This window comes from Amphibalanus amphitrite, unplaced genomic scaffold, assembly GCF_019059575.1.
Source record: "Amphibalanus amphitrite isolate SeventyFive unplaced genomic scaffold, NRLGWU_Aamphi_draft 001410F_arrow, whole genome shotgun sequence".
Classification (NCBI taxonomy): domain Eukaryota; kingdom Metazoa; phylum Arthropoda; class Thecostraca; order Balanomorpha; family Balanidae; genus Amphibalanus; species Amphibalanus amphitrite.
This window is the reverse complement of record NW_024882903.1, coordinates 14,764-33,969: the sequence shown is the minus strand read 5'-3', so window position 1 is coordinate 33,969 and position 19,206 is coordinate 14,764. Positions and strand designations below refer to the sequence as shown.

Sequence of the window (19,206 nt, the reverse complement as noted above, 5' to 3'; positions counted from 1 at the left end):
CCTCTAGGGGCCAAAGTATAATATGTGGCGAAAAACAGACTTCTTCATTGGAATCAGCGTCTAAAACTGTACACATGGACCAGTTTTATGAAAATCTAAGGGGGTCCCCCTTCCCCCAAAAACTTTGAATGGCTCTAGGGGCCAAAGTATAACATGTGGCGAAAAACAGACTTCACCGTTGGAATCAGCGTCCAAAACTGTACACATGGACCAGTTTTTATGAAAATCTAAGGGGGTCCCCCTTCGCCCAAAAAATTTTTGAATGCCCCTAGGGGCCAAAGTATAATATGTGGCGAAAAACAGACTTCACCGTTGGAATCAGCGTCCAAAACTGTACACATGGACCAGTTTTTATGAAAATCTAAGGGGTCCCCCTTCGCCCCAAAAAACTTTGAATGCCTCTAGGGGCCAAAGTATAATATGTGGCGAAAAACAGACCTCACCATTGGAATCAGCGTCCAAAACTGTACACATGGACCAGTTTTTATGAAAATCTAAGGGGATCCCCCTTCCCCAAAAAACTTTTGATGCCTCTAGGGGCCAAAGTATAATATGTGGCGAAAAACAGACTTCACCGTTGGAATCAGCGTCCAAAACTGTACACATGGACCAGTTTTTATGAAAATCTAAGGGGTCCCCCTTCGCCCCAAAAAAACTTTGAATGCCTCTAGGGGCCAAAGTATAATATGTGGCGAAAAACAGACTTCACCATTGGAATCAGCGTCCAAAACTGTACACATGGACTAGTTTTTATGAAAATCCAAGGGGATCCCCCTTCCCCAAAAAACTTTGAATGCCTCTAGGGGCCAAAGTATAATATGTGGCGAAAAACAGCCTTCACCGTTGGAATCAGCGTCCAAAACTGTACACATGGACCAGTTTTTATGAAAATCTAAGGGGGTCCCCCTTCGCCCCAAAAGAAAATTTGAATGCCCCTAGGGGCCAAAGTATAATATGTGGCGAAAAACAGACTTCACCGTTGGAATCAGCGTCCAAAACTGTACACATGGACCAGTTTTTATGAAAATCTAAGGGGTCCCCCTTCGCCCAAAAAAACTTTGAATGCCTCTAGGGGCCAAAGTATAATATGTGGCGAAAAACAGACCTCACCATTGGAATCAGCGTCCAAAACTGTACACATGGACCAGTTTTTATGAAAATCTAAGGGGGTCCCCCTTCGCCCCCAAAAAAAATTTGAATGCCCCTAGGGGCCAAAGTATAATATGTGGCGAAAAACAGACTTCACCGTTGGAATAAGCGTCCAAAACTGTACACATGGACCAGTTTTTATGAAAATCTAAGGGGTCCCCCTTCGCCCCAAAAAACTTTGAATGCCTCTAGGGGCCAAAGTATAATATGTCGCGAAAAACAGACCTCACCATTGGAATCAGCGTCCAAAACTGTACACATGGACCAGTTTTTATGAAAATCTAAGGGGATCCCCCTTCCCCAAAAAACTTTTAATGCCTCTAGGGGCCAAAGTATAATATGTGGCGAAAAACAGACTTCACCGTTGGAATCAGCGTCCAAAACTGTACACATGGACCAGTTTTTATGAAAATCTAAGGGGTCCCCCTTCGCCCCAAAAAACTTTGAATGCCTCTAGGGGCCAAAGTATAATATGTGGCGAAAAACAGACTTCACCGTTGGAATCAGCGTCCAAAACTGTACACATGGACCAGTTTTTATGAAAATCTAAGGTGTCCCCCTTCGCCCCCCCAAAAAAAACTTTGAGTGCCTCTAGGGGCCAAAGTACAATATGTGGCGAAAAACAGACTTCACCATTGGAATCAGCGTCCAAAACTGTACCCATGGACCAGTTTTTTATGAAAATCTAAGGGGGTCCCCCTTCGCCCCAAAAAACTTTGAATGCCTCTAGGGGCCAAAGTATAATATGTGGCGAAAAACAGACTTCACCATGGGAATCAGCGTCCAAAACTGTACACATGGGCCAGTTTTTATGAAAATCTAAGGGGGTCCCCCTTCGCCCCAAAAAAAACTTTGAATGCCTCTAGGGGCCAAAGTATAATATGTGGCGAAAAACAGACTTCACCATTGGAATCAGCGTCCAAAACTGTACCCATGGACCAGTTTTTATGAAAATCTAAGGGAGTCCCCCTTCGCCCCAAAAAGCTTTGAATGCCTCTAGGGGCCAAAGTATAATATGTGGCGAAAAACAGACTTCACCATTGGAATCAGCGTCCAAAATTGTACACATGGACTAGTTTTTATGAAAATCTAAGGGGGTCCCCCTTCCCCCAAAAAACTTTGAATGCCTCTAGGGGCCAAAGTATAATATGTGGCGAAAAACAGACTTCACCGTTGGAATCAGCGTCCAAAACTGTACCCATGGACCAGTTTTTTTGATAATCTAAGGGGGTCCGAATGAGATTCTGAAAGTGAATCTGAATGCCTCTAGGGGCCAAAGTATAATATGTGGCGAAAACAGACTTCACCATGGGAATCAGCGTCCAAAACTGTACACATGGACCAGTTTTTATGAAAATCTAAGGGGGCCCCCTTCGCCCCAAAAAACTTTGAATGCCTCTAGGGGCCAAAGTATAATATGTGGCGAAAAACAGACTTCACCATTGGAATCAGCGTCTGAAACTGTACACATGGACCAGTTTTTATGAAAATCTAAGGGGGTCCCCCTTCCCCCAAAAAACTTTGGAATGCCTCTAGGGGCCAAAGTATAATATGTGGCGAAAAACAGACTTCACCATTGGAATCAGCGTCCAAAACTGTACACATGGACTAGTTTTTATGAAAATCTAAGGGGGTCCCCCTTCCCCAAAAAAACACTTTGAATGCCTCTAGGGGCCAAAGTATAATATGTGGCGAAAAACAGACTTCACCGTTGGAATCAGCGTCCAAAACTGTACACATGGACCAGTTTTTATGAAAATCTAAGGGGGTCCCCCTTCGCCCAAAAAAAAACTTTGAATGCCTCTAGGGGCCAAAGTATAATATGTGGCGAAAAACAGACTTCACCATTGGAATCAGCGTCCAAAACTGTACCCATGGACCAGTTTTTATGAAAATCTAAGGGGATAAAATATAATAAGAGATATTAACCTTTACTCTCATATTAGCCAAAAGATATAAAATTTCAAAAAGACAAAATACAGTTTCGGGAGCTTTCGGCTTTGCGCCTTTATCAACCGTTATGTATTATTTAGATCATTTTCGTCACAAACTTGCATGGAACAGAAAATTCGAATTGGTACGAACATGCAGAAATCACACACGCACTTCCCAGCTACTCTTTAAAAACGCATCTATGCAAAACTTACAGAGACATAAAAGATTTATCATGAAGTGCAGAACAAGATAGTCATGTCGAAAATATGAGTCATACGTTCAGCGGAGATAGTATACATCGTGGGTACATCATCAATAATGGGTCCCGACCCCCCGACCAACATTAAAAATATGGAGATAAGCATATATGAGGTAAGTACATGCATCAAATACGTGCTATCAAAATCTCTTCCCCTGGTCTACCACGAGCCCGTAGCCTTAAACTCATCCATGACTTATTCACAAAGAACGGCTACCCGCCCCACTTAGTTAGCAGGCTCCAACACGAAGCCCAACGTGATAACCGCCTAAGGCCGACTAGATCGGGCTCTGCCCCCGTCTATCTTGCGCTTCCATTCATTGATGATGCACTCAGCCACAGGATTGAGGGTATCATTAGGGCTAGTCACCTCAACCTGAAAGTTGCATGGAAAGGAGGTCCCAACCTGAAACAAAAACTAGTGCGGGCGGCCTACCAACCAGCACCCTGCCCAGGTGGGGGCAGGAAGTGTCCATGCTGTGAGGCAGGGTTGCGTGGGAGATGTCATGAAAAGAATGTGGTGTACCAGATGGAATGTCAACTGTGCGCACAAGGCGAGTCTGTGTATGTCGGTGAAACACGCCGATCTGTCAGGCTTAGATATAATGAACACATGAGAGATGCAAAAAACAACAAACTAGACACCCCTTTTGGCCTTCACCAAACGAAACACTCTGTGCAACTGGACTGCTCAAACGTCTCAATCAAGATTCTGCATGCGTCAGGCGCGGATACAAGGGGGGGCCATGGGGGCCATGCCCCCCCCCCCTTGGCCGATTTTTTTCAAAAATAAAATAAAAAGTTAAAAAGTTAAAAAGCTGAAAAGGGGGCCTCCTGAAAATAAAGTGGCCGAAATCCGATGAGTTTTTTTTTTAACCTACCCACTTAGTTATTTCTTAGAAGACTAGCTGAGAAGACTTCTTTGGTAGAAGATTGGTAAAGCTTTTCATAACTTGGAGGTCTCTTATACTCACAGAGATGACCACTTTTACAGGGCCTCCTAACCTGCACAGAGGGCCTCCAAGCCTGCACAGATGTTGAGATGTTGCCTGAACAGCTAGATAAGCTCAATAGACGCAGTTTTTTTTTGGGGGGGGGGGGCCAACAAGTGGGAAGATGGGGCCTCCAACAGGTGGGATTATGGGGGGGCCTCCTGGTTTCTAATGGCCCCTCCCTTGGAGATTTTCTGGATCCGCCCCTGGCATGCGTCAAAAGACGGCCCAGATAGAAAAATTAGGGAATCCATTTTTATTCGCGAACTTCAACCCACTCTTAACACGCAAACCTCGTCTTGGCCTATCATCTGAGTGGTCATTATATCTAAACTGACTGACCATGGAAACTTGTGTGCGCGGTTGTGCGCCGTGCGGTTGTGCTGTTGTACACTTCTGTTATCGTAAGCATGCATGTACTTACCTCATATATGCTTATCTCCATATTTTTAATGTTGGTCGGGGGGTCGGGACCCATTATTGATGATGTACCCACGATGTATACTATCTCCGCTGAACGTATGACTCATATTTTCGACATGACTATCTTGTTCTGCACTTCATGATAAATCTTTTATGTCTCTGTAAGTTTTGCATAGATGCGTTTTTAAAGAGTAGCTGGGAAGTGCGTGTGTGATTTCTGCATGTTCGTACCAATTCGAATTTTCTGTTCCATGCAAGTTTGTGACGAAAATGATCTAAATAATACATAACGGTTGATAAAGGCGCAAAGCCGAAAGCTCCCGAAACTGTATTTTGTCTTTTTGAAATTTTATATCTTTTGGCTAATATGAGAGTAAGGTTAATATCTCTTATTATATTCATAATGTCTCTCAAAACTGTGCTAAAAACCATTCAAGATAAAATCTAAGGGGGTCCGAATGTGATTCTGAAAGTGAATCTGAATCTGAGGCTGTCTTGACAGACGTCATCATCACTTCGTTTATTGATCAAGGCATGCAAAAATAAAGTTGAACAAACAGATAAGACATGATGCAAAAGCACACAATGTACTTAACTCGAGGCACCATGTCTGGGCACCACTCGAGGCACCACCCCCTTACCACCCTTCCCGCAGTTCCACATCCCATTCCGCCCGGCAACTACAGAGCGCCGACAAAATTGGGCCCCATCTGGCACAAAAGTTGAAGTGAATGGGAATCTGCAACGCTGCTGGTCCCTCACGTCCCGGCGGCCGCGTCAAATTTGAATGCAGACGGCCTTTTGAATCATCCATATTTCGCCCGAAATGACGGACCGCATCGGCGAGGTAAAACGCAGGTGGCCGCAAATCTAGCGGAATACAGCAGCGGACGGAACTGCGGCCGAATTGAAACGAATCGCGCCCGGTGGCCGGGGTCGGCGTATGGCAGATCAGCCGCCGATTTACTGCTCCACATCAATGTCGTCCCGATGAAGCATTGCCCGGAGCCCGATGCAATAACTGACAGGGCACACGACACGGCCGCACGATAAATTACTTCCGGGAATACCAGTGACAAGCCGCTCTAAATTGCTGGCGCCGAGTCTTGCGTGCATAACTATGATACATTGTGCGCGATAGAGGGAATGTATAACAGCCAACGCTGTCAGACTGGACGAAATTTCATATATTCGAGGGATAAATTGCCCCAATAACGTATAATAATCAATCTACAGGAATATTTATATAATCAAATCAAATAAACATGGCCTAGACCCCAACGCTCTTCTCAGCCAAGCGTTATTTGAAAAGTTAATTATTCCATGTAAGACGATAGGTCAACCCGTCACAGGTAAAAGGTAAGAGGCGTGAACATCACAACATGGCTATCTCTGAAAGGCATATCACATAGGGCAGTAAACAGCGACTTTGGAAAGCAGAGTACAGCAACAACGCCGCAGTGCCCACGCCCGTTTCGACAGGTGGGCTGGCGGACTGAGCTGCCGCCGAGCGCAGGTCCATACCAGCACCGCCGCGCGCTAGGAGCCGCTCTTCCTCTGCGCAGAAAGGCCCTCCAACGCCGCCACCAGAATTCCGCCACCAAGCTCAATCAAAGAGCTTCTGGCCGAGTGTGGGACCCATGTGCTGACTGCTGAGACAAGCAGAGACGGGGAGAGGTAGCCGAGTATTGGCCAACTCTGTTGGTGCGCACTGCGGTGTCTCTCCCCGGCTATAGGCTGAAAGGTGCGTCTGCATCCTCGAGCCTGTTTCGGCACCCGCAGCACAGGGAAGCCGGCCAGGGAGTCGCGTCCCACCTGGCTCAGACCCGCATGATGGCCAATCATCATTGTGTTGGTCCCCGGGTGCATGAAGGATTAATTAATTAACCTGTGGGTAATGAGGCGTCGTGTACACGTCCAACAACAGTGAACTAGCGCTGACTGCTGAGATCATGCCGGGTCATTTATTACGCTACCTCCCCTCCCCGCCCCCATCCCACCTGCCTAAAAAATAACGAGTGGAAACGTCACAGTAACGTGACACTGATAAAGGAGTATGTGCCTATCAATCTTTTGACAAATACGGCCAAATTTCGGCCGATTTCTGCAGAGCTGAGCGGCGCACAAAAACATTAATAGCGCTGCCGGCCGCTCCAATTGCCGTTCTTGTAGGGTCATTTCAGTGACATGCTGCTGCCGCCCGAGGCCAATATCCGGAGGCGGGGCGCAAAAACACCGCATTATGTTGACACAGTGTCCGGCCGGACTACATAAGAACGCGGCGAGCCGGCTCCAGCCCGCCCGTTCCGGACGCATCAAAAGACGGCCTGTTCGGGAGTCCAGCGCCGTGGCAGGGGACACGGCGAAACTAGCGCTGATCGCGCGGCTAATCATCATTTGGCGGCGCCCAGCGCGGCCCGCCGGCGGATCAGGCCCCGTTGTGTGGCCGTCCATTGGTGGCGGCAGTGGGCCCAGCATCCCGTGTCCACAGCACACGGACACGTCCGCGGCCTCACGCACGGACGACTCGCGCCCGTCGGCCGCACGGTGTCATAGTGACCCAGGACCAGGCACGTGCCGCACATTACACGGGCGACATCCGGGAGCCGGGAGCGAGCAGTCATCAGTTTTCAGGAATTTAGTACCGGGAAAACACGACCCGCACATCACCCCATCAGTCGGTCATTTATCAATCACTGGGCTGATTGTTTCGGCACCAGACCATCAAACCCATGTTGCATGGCAGACTCCCATCAGACAGTGGGGTCTCAGTTACGGCCTGCCGGTGCGGGGCCGTTACCCCCTGACACCGGTCGGGGCCGGTGTGGCAGGTATAGAGGCGCTCCGCTCTGGGGCCGGGCCGCCGCTCCAATGATCCCGGCACTCCCGGCGCCGTGCCGACCCAACACGGCGGAAAATTGACCCGAACCGCGCCCTGGAGACACGGCCAGGCGGCGCCGGGCCGCCTGATAGGCAGCGCGCAGCTTGGGGACAAAGGTATTGATCGATTATGAAATGCCTCATCCGTGCAAATCCGTCATCATCTGAAAGAAGGCGGAAAGGATTGGATGCTGGATGTTTATTCTGAATATGGCAATTCAATATTCCATATACAATACATACTGTAGTAAATTTGTTATACCAAATACAATTGTCGAAAATTAACCCTGAAAAGTGAGTAAAGCATTTCAAATGCCACGTTATTATCTCCAATGATGCTGTTTGAGTTTCAGAGGGACCTGGCATGCAAACAAGAAAATTAACGAAAGCATAATCGGACTTGCGACGGAAACATAAAAGGGTTTTCTTGAATTAATAAAGAATTTGTCATACCAGAGAACGTTATGAAGCATTTAAGTGTTCACAATGTCTCAGTTAAAGATAAATTTGGTATTGAACTTGGCGATCAGAAGACGCAGCTACGTGTCAGAAGAAAAAAAAAATATGCTGAAGAAACACGACTTTACTGTCAGATAGCATGCAAGTATCTATCCACTTATGAGGCAGTTAGTAACACTGCCATAACCGCATTAGCTGATTGATTATAAGCCATAAGTTGAAAGCAATGGCTGGGCGGTCTGAGGCAATGGATATTATTGGAAAGAAACCCAACAGCTACAACGGCAATTCCAGCGTGGCTCCTCGTCACTGCGACGGCTCCTGCTCCGGTGTTGGGCCGACCAGCTTTGAAAAATGGCCCCGAAAGACCTTCAACTCCGTTACATGTTGACAGCATATAAGCTCTAAAATATTGATGGAAATTCCATTCATGTGCACTGAACCGAATGCGATGCTATATTGCTACATAAAAAAAAAACAACGAACAGAGACCATAAGTCTTCAAAGTATGACGGACAATCTCAGTGAAAGCTGACTATCCGGCTCTGGAAATCGGAATTTTCATTGCATTTATTGGAGAAAAAGAAGATATCTAAAAAGGTGGGCAATTATTGGAAAAAGAGAATTATTGGAAGGTAATTTATTATTGGAAGGCAATTATTGGAAATTCGACATATTATCACTCCAAGCGTAAGCATAATAGGTTATATTTTAATCACTTACAGCCGTGACATCGACACTGACACGGCCGGTCGCGGCTGGCGCGCGGCGGCGACAGCTGCTCGCCGGGCCGTGAGCCGCACGCCGCCTGCAATATGCAGATTGCAATGCGGCGGCTGCCGGAGCGATCAGCCGGAGACGAGCGGCCGCGCTGGAAAACAGCGGGCCGTACCGCCGCTGCCGGCCGCGACACGTGTGAGGCTTACCGGGACAGCGGAGCGGTGGTGCCGCAGATGTCTGCAGGGCCGGGCGGATTGGATGAAATGATAGATGGCACGATAGATGGCACTTTTGAGGCAGCAGGCAAAAGAGGAAGCATGATTGAAAGAGAGTGAGTGACGTCTGGAAGCATAAGTAGGTAATGCGCTCATAAATGTCGTCGTTCTACTTTGAATGGTTCAAAGTTGATAACAATGAAATAGTAGCTTCCAACAGCTTAAAATAGCAGCTTAAAATGACAGCTTCCAGAAAAGAGGAGGGTAATTGAATGACGTCGTGACAATGGGTGTTGCCAAGAACGCGGCGAGGGAGCAGCAACACCTCGTGCAACGATGATGATGAAATTCACGGCCAGCGTCTCGGCCGGTTCCATCTGTTCACCCGGCTGCGGCACAGAGCTCTGCCGTGTGCCGTACACGGTCTGCGGCCCAGCCGTGGAGACGCCGTCCCGAGCAGCCACTCTCGGCGCACCCCGTCCGCGGCCTGGTCGGGACGGCAAACAGACAACACCGCGATCGATGGCGGCACGGGCCCGAGAACCGTCCGGCCCGGGCCAGGAGAGACCGACCGAGACCGACCGGCCTGCACGGCACGGTCGGCCTCGCGGACAGTCCGTTCCGGTGGAGGACCGTCCGCACGAGTCGGGACCTCCGCTGCCAGCAAGCGGGACTCTGTGTGGGACGAGGAGATGCCACAGACACTGAACGGACCACGACAGGGCAGTCCACCCCTGCCGCCGGTCCTGACTCCCGCTGTGTACCGACTACCGACCCAGCTGCGACCTGCGACCGGTCCCAATCCGACGGCTACGGCCGGCGCGGCGGCCTCTAAGCCCGGGTCGGAACGGCTCCACGTCACATATGGGGCCGTTCAGGTGATGGGAGTCCCTCTGAAGCCGAATTGAACGGCCACGGATTCAAAGTTGAGCATTTAACCGAGGATTGGTGGGCGGCGAGCTTATTGGGGCTCCAAGTCCCGAGAGCCCTGCAGAACTCAACTGCCACCCGGAGCTCCACACAACTAAAATAGAGCACAAGCACCGACACAAAATGTCGCAAACTGGAAGCTGAACGGAGGGCCAGCCCAGTGCAATTTCCGACGTGATAGGCATGGTTAAATGAATGACGGGCTGACTGAAATTGAAAGTCGCAGTTGCTTCCGGACAGAGGCGGAGGCATTGGCGTCGGTGGCGGTGGCGGTGGCGGCGGCTGATATTGGGGGTAGCGGCAGGCCATCTGCTAAGCCACGTCGCGCCCATCTGTGCACAAATTGTGACTACAGACAGTCACTGTCATTGCGAAGGATCGCGGGACGGAGCACACCGCCCGGTATATGCCGGCCGGGCAGCCCGCTCGGCGGCACGGCGGGTCAGCGGAGGAGTGCCTGCACGGAGCTGATAAGCGACGGCACCCGTCCGAGGGGCCGTCGAGACTCGTCCGAGCGACCGCCGAGCCCGTCCGTCTGCTGACGAGGTCGGGGTGGGCAGCAGAGCTGAGGGCGAGTCACAGAGGACGCCGGGAGATGGGTGGTGCCCGTGCCAGCGGAAGGCGTCACCGCCAGGTCAGATCGCCACAGAACGTCACAGACCGTCACGGAGCGCAATATTCATTGTCGGCGGTCAAACGAAAGAACCGATACACATTAATGTCTTCAATTTGCAAACATGCAAGTCATGCCTCGATTCCTGCACCCGATCGAACGCGAGCACTGCCTATTCATAGTCGCTCCCCACGCCCGTGTTTGCGGCTCCACAAAGTACACACCTGTTATGAAAGCCCCATTCCTTGTCCATTGGCATTAATCCGCCCCCGCACGCGACAGCGGCGCCGCCGTCGGTGAGTTCAATAGCGGCACATTCAGCGCAGCGCTCGATTCGTGGGTCGGCACCGTCGGCAGACCGGGCGGGACGCGGCGGGGCGTGACGGGCCGACACACCGTGACGGCCGGAGCGGCATCGACCGGCCCGGCCGGAGTCGGTCGGCCGTGACGGGTGCGGCGCGACGCGCCCGCACCGGTGTCCTCAGCTCGGCCCGTCCTGCGACCCTGAGCGGTCCGGTCCGGCCAGCCCCGCGTCTCGCTCCGTACGGCAACAGGTGGGCGCGGAGCTCATGTGCTGAGGGCCGCTGGAGCGCCAATGGTCCTCGAGCACGGACGGACGGCGCAGCCTGCGGCCGTGCTGTCCGCATGAACGGTAGCTAGGCCGGTTTAGACTGAGCCGGCCGCCTAGCTGATGGAAAACACCAAACGGTAGCCCCTGCCTGGGCCACAGCACAAGGAGGGACATCATGATCAACGCGGTAGACTGAATTAGCTGTGGTGTCAATCTTTTGGTCCCGCAATGTTGACTATGTAACCCATAGTGACTCATGATAATCACGTGGAAGGAATGCAGTAACGTAATGGCGCACACCCACGTTCCATTACACATACACATTCAACAGAACTATTCAGGATTACAGAATCCAACCCAATAGGTCGAGAGAAAACTTCCCTGGAGCACAGAAAAAACACACTAGAGCAATCAGAAACGGCTGTCCTTTGGTCCTAAGCATTGCCGTCAAGCTTTCTCTTCACGCATAGAAAGAACACTTCAGGTTATGCAATAAGCCAAATGCTTACTGCGTCGTTTATCCAAAGCATCTAAAAACCCCTTGTACGCATATCCAGAGCCAATAGATGTGCCGCATTACACGTTCGCAGCCACAAAATACAGTCGTGAGGCGGCCCTCCCCGGTAAAAACTCGGCCGTTCCGGCGCAGGATCCAGCACTCCCCGGGGGCAGCATTCGGCGCGGCTCGTTACAGCATCTGATGGGCCCGCGGCGCCGCCGCACGCCATCCGAACCAGCGTAATTGCCTCGCTGTGGAATATCTGAAAAGTTTAGGGTCAATTTAAATATATATTGCATGTAGCACCCCGGCTGCATTATGAGCCGGATAATTGCCCGCCTTGGCAAGTAGTGGATCACGGTTCAGTCAGCACGTCCGTTGGCAATCGCTATAGCAAATAACAAACCGCTGTAGCATCATAGCGTATCGGCTGAAATCTACAGCAATTCGTGCAAGCCGCTTTTAATACCATTAAATTGACACCATTTCATTGCAGGTACCGACAGAAAAATCCGCTAATTGATTACGCATTATCGCAGATAGCGTTTACACAATAAAAAATCGCAACAATATAAAACGACGAAACGCTTGGAAGTTCCTTGCAGACTCAGCAAAATGTGGTGAGTCAATGGCCGTTCCATCACATGATATGTTGCAAAAGCGAGGGATCCATCACGGAACAGTAACCATGACAAAACAACAGTGACATACTGTATGCTAGTCTCCGGTCTCGGTCAGCACGAGAAGTTACATAAAGCCCCAGCCGGGGTTTCGTCAAATGCTCGCCAGCATAGCGACAGATGAGTGAAGGGCCTGTGAAGCTCTGCTTCTATTCAATTCGTTGTGAAACGGCTTCGTCCAAAACACAACAAATCAATAAAATTCCGTCCCAGTGTATACGAAACTCATAAGCACTTAGAGTGAAACCAGACAACCGGAGGCGTCAATTCCTATCCACCATTACAGCGACCCGACAAATCCCACGTCGATAGGACGGCAGCTCTCCCAGGAATCCATTGTGCCGACCAATAGCGACACACCCATCCCGTCCGGGCGGCGCGGCACACTTCTGTCCGCCGAACGGGGCGCACTCGGCCGCTGACGTCCTCGGGATGCGGGGCCCGCCGCCGGAGAGGCGCGATGAAACGGCGCCCGCAGCCCGGCGCCGTGACCGGCATACGCGCCGCCGGGGCCGCCGAGTTATGGAAACAAACAGCCGAGCGGCCGGCCGGCGCGTCCGAGCGGCAGGCCGGCGCGTCCGGCCGTCATCTTCGGCACCGCAGCGGGCGCCGCGGATGTGACCGAAATGGGATGACGGAGAGTAGGAGGGAAAAGGCCGAGACGGAGCTGGCTGGATCAGACAACAGGACGCCGCCGCACAGCCGGGCAGAGAACACGAGACCAGCACATCCGCAAAGGATATCGTTCACAGTGCTGTGAACTCTCTGTGAACGGATATCCTTTGCACTCAGCTCTCAGCTCACAGTGAACAATTCACGTCTGCAAAAGGAAAATATGAAAAAGTGGATTTACTATACCAAAGAACAGCTAGGCTGAGTTGACAAAGTGTAGCTGGCTACTTGTCAGGAGGAGACTACAGGCTAATCCCAAACGCCAGCCATGGTTGGAGTGAAGGTGAAACCACAGCATTATACAGTTGATAACCATCGAAACGCGACTCCTAGGCTCTAAAGTAGCCCAGTCACCCACTTGACTTCCCGGTCATGAGCAGCTTAACAGTCCGACAGTCCGGAGAACTACCCGTCAGTGTGCTCCGTTGTCTGCAGCTATTGTTTGTTTCCCGGACACTGCACGGAGTCGGCCACTCTGATCACACAGCCCGTCCCCTCGCCCCTCGGAGACTACACGAGCTACTCCGCCGACACTCACCGATGTGCACCTGCCCGCCGCGGACGAGCGGGCCGCGCGGCGCCAGGGCGGCCACGCTGACGGCACCGGCGGGCTCGGCGGGCGCCAGCTGGTGGTGGCCGATCAGTCCGAGCACGCTCTCACAGAGCGGACCGTGCTGGACGGCGGCCGGCCGACCGGCGCCCAGTCTCACCACCACGCGGTACACCTGCAGCACGCAGAGGCGGCAGTTCAGGGACCGCACCGCGCAAATACGGGAGTGAATGGACGGCGTCTACACACGGGTCGACGTCAAGGTATGTCACAGAAATGGTACATTACTTCTTATGAAACTGGAATTATGTATCAAGATCAGAAAAAACATCGTCAGTCATGGAACTATGCATCATGATAAGAGAAAAACAATCGTCAGTCATTTGGCAACAAGATAAGTGATTTCTAACGGAAATTTTGCTTAACCAATGAATAGATATTGGAAATACAATTCATGACATGTCTGCCTTCGGCAGAGACACGAATTAATACAGGAAGCAGCGAGACTAAAGCAGTGATTAGAGATGGCCGATCTTAGGGCTAATGAGGCGATAGCGCAGCGGTGAGTCCACTTGGTATTCAATGCGCCACATTAATAATACATCAGCCATGCACTTTCCGAAGACCGGAACAAAATTACGACCATGACGGAAGACATGAGCATTAGGGTGTCCATGATGGCCTATGAATATAATTGCGCTGGTGTCACAATGCGGCGGCCAACACGAATTACCCAGCGAGCCACGAGGCACAGTAACGCAATAGTCAGCCACGTCCATGCCTAATGTACCCAACAATAACTACAGACGCCAACGGGCTGTTCCCACGTAAATATATTGACGTACCTATTAGGTAGACGTGCGTGCACTTTAGCTAGTCAATGACTTAGGCTTTCGTTGACTATACCGGGTGGCCCAGAAAAAACGTTCCGAACTTTGGAGGCCTATATATCAAATTCGAGTACAAATAACGAGCCAAAATTTTCATCAAGTTTGCGTCATTTCTTTGCGCATTGGTATGCCAAATTATAACACTATACCATCATTTTCAAGCTGGCAATCTTGAGTTGAATTAAGCAAGACGGTTTTGCTTTTTTTGCCGATGTCAAACGATAGTGATGATTGGGTTAGACGTCCCATGTTATAAAAAAGAATAAAAAATAGAGCACGTGAATGAAACCAACACGTATGTTCTCATCTTAAATATTTTTGTCCCACTTATGTGCCAAATATTCAAATACTGATCCAAAATGATGCTCATGGATGCCATTCGTTTCAACACCAAATCATGTTTCGAGCAGGAGTGGCACGGTGCATGGATTACTGCTAATTATCCTCCTTTCAGTAGATCAAATAGTAAATCGACCGGATAAGGAAAACAAACTAAAGCAGACTGGTTCCTGTGCCAGAAGACCACAGAATAGCTTATGAAAAACAACATTGCCAGCAGATGATAAAAAAGTGGTTGAAAAGCTACCTTTTCCCAGGAATGTCAGCCAGGAAAGCATTTGAGCCACAAGATGGCTAGAAAACTGGAAACTTCTTCCGATGCCGCTGGCACAGAGCCATCATGGTTGCCTGAGGGAATGTGTCATCCTGAGACCCGAACCATCAATGAGACTAGTTGCCAGTAGCAGTCATGGCTCTAGGCCGTGGTGCCGCGGGGTGAAAGTGACCCGGTCACTCACAATTTTTAGTAAACATCGGAGCAAAAAAGTAATTTTTACATGACATGCTTGAAACACGAACCGTTTGAACAGTAACTTACCGAACACCATGAAAATCACACCATTTACTGAAAATGTGTGCCGCATTGACTATTCGAAGTTTCAATGTTGTATCTTTATCACTTTCTGAGAAATATTGATTTAAAGTTGGGAACGTTTTTTCTGGGCCACCCGGTATAGTCAATCACTCAGCGTTACTACGCCTTCTGACTAAACATTCAGCAGGTAAATGCTGACATTGCTGAAGACTATCGACGGGCAAGTGCTGAAATTAGAGATGCAGTGGAGACAGCCGTGCGGACCAGACGGTGCCGGCTCGGCTGACCCTCCCCGCCGACAGCCGCCGGTCGTTCTCACCTCTCCGGGCTCGGCGGCCGCGCCGCTCCCGGACGGGCCGGCCGGCGCGCGGCGCTGCGGCGAGAGTGGCGCGGCCGCGCTCAGCTCGGCGCGGCCGGCCCGCTGCGAGCGCCGCCGGCGCAGCAGGTGCTGCAGCTTGCCGCTGACCGGCGGCGGCGGCGGCGGCGGCGGCGGCGGCGGCTCGGCCGGGCCGCCGGCCGCGCTCACCGGCGCCTCCTCCACCTCCGCGTAGAAGAGCTCCCCGCGCGAGTCGACTGGGGACGCCCAGACCGGCGGCTCGGACCTGCAGCAAGAGGAGGAGAAGCCCGTCACGGCGTGCCGGGGAGCCGGCTGCCGCTCACCCCCACCCCGCTGGAGCCGTTGGATCGCTGGGAGAATCTAGAAGCAACAATTCAGCATGCCCACGGACTCACACAGTAAATTCCATCCCCTGAATTAAAGGTAGTGTGCCAGCTTTCCTGGACCGTATGGAGTTAATGGCCCAGATAAGGAGAACCGGATTTTTTGAACTTATCCATACCTTCAAAACTCATGGAAACGTCTTAAATTCTTCAAATTTTGAGTACCCCAGTGCGAAATTCGCCCCGACGGGTTGTCGGTCGTGACGTACCCCAACCACATTTCACACCACTATGAACAATAAATGCACGCACTGAAATCGCTATTACCGATATGCTCATCCAATCAAGTTTCGATAAACCCGTTCATCATCATCTACTGCGGTTTCGAACACGCCTGTTAGGTGGTGCGGTAGACCGCGCCCAAAGCCAGGGCCCCGGTAACGTGAGGTAGCCGAGTCGGGGCAGCGTGCGCTGACCCAAGCCGGGGCCGCGCGTCCTCCCGGTGTCATGTGATAGCCCGGGGCTGCCCGCGGGGATGCGGTAGACCGAGCCCAAAGCTGCGGCCCCGGCTTGGGTCAGCGCACGCTGCCCCGACTCGGCTACCTCACGTTACCGGGGCCCTGGCTTTGGGCGCGGCTTCTGCTCATACTTTGTGGTGCGGTGGTGGTGCGTCGGGCCGCGCGCTCTGACTTCGGCCAAGAAAAATGCGTCAGCTGATCATTGTCATTTCTGCCACTTGCGTGTGGTGAAATGGGGTCATAACTTAAGAGACGGCTTTTTCACATCAATTATTTTACATAAAATCATATTTCAAACCATAAATAATGTTCGACAGCCAAATAAAAGAAACAATACCAATACAGGCTTACAGTTTAAGGCTCGACATTGTGTTGTCTACGATTAGACAGCTGATAACTCATTCCCGTACGTCGTAACTCTATAATGACCTTTGCTTATTGTCACATGTGCGCCGCATTCGCGATTGTTGCCGACGCCTGTTTGCAGGTCAGCCCACTACAGTTGTTATACATATCGAAAAACCGATAAACTTTTAGGCGAAAAAAGGCACTATTCCAGGCCCATTTTTGATTTTTTTTGCGATATTTGGTAAAAACAGAAGCTTCTTATCCTAGGAAAAATAAAATGGGAAATCTTTCAAAGGTGGCACACTACCTTTAAATGCCCATGGGCTGCTCTAGTAAAATAATAAAACAATATCCCAGTTGACCCAGTTTGAAATGATTTGTATGAATGGAACACCAGCGTGCTCAACCCTGAGCTCACCCTTGGGGTGTGAGGTGCTCTGTCATCTGAATTTGAATATGTATAGCTTTTCCTAGATATCTTCATCGTGATACCTTGGCTCATAGATAGTTCGCCATAACAAAATACCAATACCTACATTTGGAAGTGAGCAGAAAATGGAAAACCTGTTTCAGGTTAAAGGTTAAATCATTGTGCAGAAGATGGGCTTCAGAGCTGCCAGAAGCCAATAGCCCAGTTGCATTGAACTTTGAAGTACCCTCCAGCACAACACAGGGATCCTTGAGTCCTTGACAGTTGATACTGAGATGACTGGCCATGGTTTTAGGTCACTCATGATGTGGAATAGTCTGCAAATGTGCAGGCTCTGCAAAATCTATTGACAGCTTTAAAAAAAGCAATGGAATCAGTAAGAAACCACAAAAATCGGGCATATTTGCCTACCATTTACATTGTATCCTTATTGAAGTGATTTTTCATTTACATCAAAACATTTGGGATTCCAATTTCAAATTCCTCTCATTTTAGTTATGTACTGGGCCTGGAGCCCTGGAGAGTGCAATCTGGCCAGAGACCAGTAAGCATCCAGATTTAGGTATACCTATGTGCTGTGAGTGGAACTGACCTTTGTGGTATGCACTATGCAGGTATGCCTCATGGATGAAGTGGCATATATTTGTCAGCTGCTTGATCAGGATGCAGAAATGGAACTGGAGATGTGCATTAGAGGTAAAATTGGGGCTTGTGGATTTAAATAACAATATGTGAGATTGTCATTGTCATTTGATTTTTCAAAATCAGATTGAATCAGGTAATTCACAACAATCATAATTGGTAGGTAAGTAAAACTTAATCATAATGTACAACATTTACATTTTTAACCCAAGGGAGCACAAAAAACTGGTAGATTCCAGCTGCCAGAGTACATATTTGTTAAAGGGACCCTCCCACCTTCAAAAAAGTTTATGAATTGGCATGAAAGTGATGTCGCTCGGTTCAGAAAGAGCGAAAACGATTATCTACCAAATTTCACCGAAAAATATTCACCGGTTTTCAAGATATTAGACTTTTACTTTTGTTTACTTTTTGAGATCTCCGCTGTTCCTAGCGACTTTATTTGGAACCAATAGTTTGGCAGCTGAAAGTGCGGCACTTGTTGCGCGCAAAGCAGCATATACCACCGCGTGCTACAAAACGTTTTAGTCAAACATTTAAAAATTATTAGATATCTGCGCTGACGTCACACATTCAGAGGGGTATTCCTATGCATTAGCCCCTCTGAATCAAAATGCTGCAATTTTGAAATTCAATATTTCCGATTTAAGGCATTTCTTGATGTTGTGAGTGCCAAAACCGGTAATTGTGAGCCAGGGACCCCATTTTGGCTATCTCAACTCAAATCTAATGTTAAGGTGGGAGGGTCCCTTTAAGGAGAATGATTCCTGAGCCTTTGTGGGACCAGAAAGAACCTTAAATTCCAACATTGGACTCACTGTATCCAAATCTTGAAATTTATCACACCACGTCAATCGTCAATGTGCATTAAATAGAAATATACCCAGAGCTCTGTTCAGTCGCTGTTTTTATATCAGCGTGCTGTCAGTTTTCCCAAATAAGGAATTTATTGCTGGTGCTTCTTGGCCTCTCATTGGTGGAATGAATAGACCACGTGAATTCGACCAATGTGGAGCCAAGAAACAGCTGCATGCTTGCAGCCTGCAGATAAAACCTGTGCCCAAACAGAGCCCTGGTCTAAGCAAGCTCATTAACCTGAGCTAAAACTAATAGTAAGGTAATATTTAAGCTAAAATTCATCTCATATAATTTATCATGTAAATAATGCATCTTCCTGCCTAGCATCTAGGGATCTAAATTGAAATACAATTCATATTCATATGTATTGACTTTGAAGGCCGATATCATTACGCAGCACACAAGACTGATCCATCTCAATTTTCTAGTCTCTAAATCT

General features: G+C 49.6%; 1 protein-coding gene across 1 annotated transcript in view; it reads right to left on the bottom strand.

Moving 5' to 3' along the window:
• LOC122372864 (protein inturned-like) overlaps nt 1-16,057 on the bottom strand; it is an 83,633-nt gene extending 67,576 nt beyond the window's left edge. Inside the window, exons 1-3 of the mRNA XM_043350515.1 lie at nt 16,044-16,057; nt 15,838-15,913; nt 13,536-13,722 (exon numbers count right to left, since the gene is read on the bottom strand). Of these exons, the coding sequence (XP_043206450.1) occupies nt 13,536-13,722; nt 15,838-15,913; nt 16,044-16,057 (277 nt within the window). The remainder of the gene's footprint in view (nt 1-13,535; nt 13,723-15,837; nt 15,914-16,043) is intronic.
• Nucleotides 16,058-19,206: the final 3,149 nt, after the last annotated feature.